This window comes from Meleagris gallopavo, chromosome 29 (genome assembly GCF_000146605.3).
Source record: "Meleagris gallopavo isolate NT-WF06-2002-E0010 breed Aviagen turkey brand Nicholas breeding stock chromosome 29, Turkey_5.1, whole genome shotgun sequence".
In the NCBI taxonomy this organism is placed as follows: Eukaryota; Metazoa; Chordata; class Aves; order Galliformes; family Phasianidae; genus Meleagris; species Meleagris gallopavo.
The window spans coordinates 689782-691527 of record NC_015039.2 but is presented as its reverse complement, the minus strand read 5'-3'; the positions used below and the strand labels follow the sequence as shown (position 1 = coordinate 691527).

The 1746-nt window shown below is 58.8% G+C and overlaps 1 protein-coding gene across 1 annotated transcript; it reads left to right on the top strand.

The window, feature by feature from the left end:
* Positions 1 to 89: 89 nt before the first annotated feature.
* Positions 90 to 1436, top strand: LOC116217480 (microtubule-associated protein tau-like; the record flags this gene model as incomplete). Its single annotated transcript, XM_031557028.1, has 2 exons — positions 90 to 293; positions 617 to 1436. Coding segments are annotated over 2 exons (420 nt in total), but the record flags the coding sequence as incomplete, so codon positions are not given.
* Between the last annotated feature and the right edge of the window lie 310 nt (positions 1437 to 1746).

Below are 1746 nucleotides of genomic sequence, written 5' to 3'. Positions count from 1 at the left end.
TTTTTTTTTCTTTTTAAATCTTTTTCCGCTGGTTGACGTTTATCGGATCTTGTTGGTTTTCGGTTTTGTTTTCGTTTTTTTTTTTTTAATTTGCTGATGCGTTTTTTGCACCCCACCGCCTTGGGTTGGGTTTCTTCACCTGTAGAGAGAGAAAGGCAAGGAAGACAAGAGCTGGTGCCAGGCTGCTCGGACCCCGAGCCCAGACCCTGCTGGGCTCCAGGCCCCGGTGCTGGAGCCACCCACCCCCCCGGAGAGGCAGCCCCCAGCCCCACATTCAGCTGGGGAGGGCACCAGTAAGTAGCAAACCCAGTCCGCTTCCCCTCCCCAGCCCTGGAGCTGGAGGGACGGGCAGCTGCGTGCCACACGGGCATCCCACCTCCATAAATCCCTGCTGGGGGGCAGGAGCAGCCGTGGTTGTGCCTTGGGATGGAGCTGGCAGCATCCCCAGGCGTGCTCCCGTCCCCAGGAACGCGGAGGGCTGAGGCTGAGGCTCTCGGTCACCTCCTCCCCGCTCCGCTCCCCCCTGCACCGCCCGGCCGATGCCCTGCAGGTAACACCAGCCCCCGTGGGACCACCTCCCCCCTCCCCCCCTCACGGGGCTCCGCTCTCGTTGCAGATCGAGACTCATAAGCTGACTTTCCGTGAGAACGCCAAAGCCAAGACCGACCACGGCGCCGAAATCGTCTACAAATCCCCCACCATCTCCGGAGACGCCTCTCCGCGCCGCCTTAGCAACGTCTCCTCCACTGGCAGCATCAACATGGTGGACTCCCCCCAGCTCGCCACGTTAGCCGACGAAGTGTCCGCCTCGCTGGCCAAGCAGGGCTTGTGATGGGGCACAGCATCACCACGGGAGAGAGAGAGAGAGAAGATGAGGGGGGAAAAAACAAACAAACAAACAAAGGAAAAAAAAAAGAAACACGAATAATAATAATCTGGCCTTCTTCCTCTGTTCCTTTTACAGCTGCTTCCCCATCCCCTACTCGGTTAATGATTTAACCTGCTTTTACTGTTCATTCAGCTCTAGCTCCAGGACTTCAAAATCAGTGACACTTCGAGGTACAGAACCTCCTCTCCCCCCGTCCCACCCCCCATCCCTGCAGGGCAGCGGGCAGAGCAGACCCCCACTCTGCAGGGCCGCACTGCTCTGCCTGGGACCCCCACCCTCCCCCCCACACCTCCCATTTGCCTGCTGATTCAGAAGAAACCTTTTGTTTTCACCTCTGAGAGCCGAGATGTGTAGGAAGCAAACTAAGAACCGCCCGGCATCCCGGCAGGGCAGCAGGGGTTCCCCCTCCGCGGCTGTGCCGAGCGGGTGATCAATTAGAGGCTTTTCCCCCTTTCCCTCGGCAGCCCCTCGTGTCGTAGAGTAGATTTGTCTGTATATGCTTGGACCGTGCCAGGGTGGTTGTTTTCATAAACGAGCATGTGTTTAATGATGCTGTCAGTGAGTGGTTGGCGCTGCACCGCATGTCGGGGACGGCGCCCGGAGGTGGGCGCAGCGGTAACACCTGGGGGTTGTGATGGCTTTTTTGTTTTTGTTTTTGTTTTGTTTTCTTTTTCCTTCCTTGCAAGGTCAGCTCAGAGCTCACAGAAGTGGCAGCTCCACGGCTCTGCTGCGCTCGTGTGGTGGCAGCAGGAGGAGGAGGAGGAGGAGGAGGAGGAGGAGGAGAGGAAGGTGCAATGGCGGTGGTGGTGGTGGCCATCCCGGCGCTGAGCGCGGTGCCCTCCTGGGCTGCAGCACCC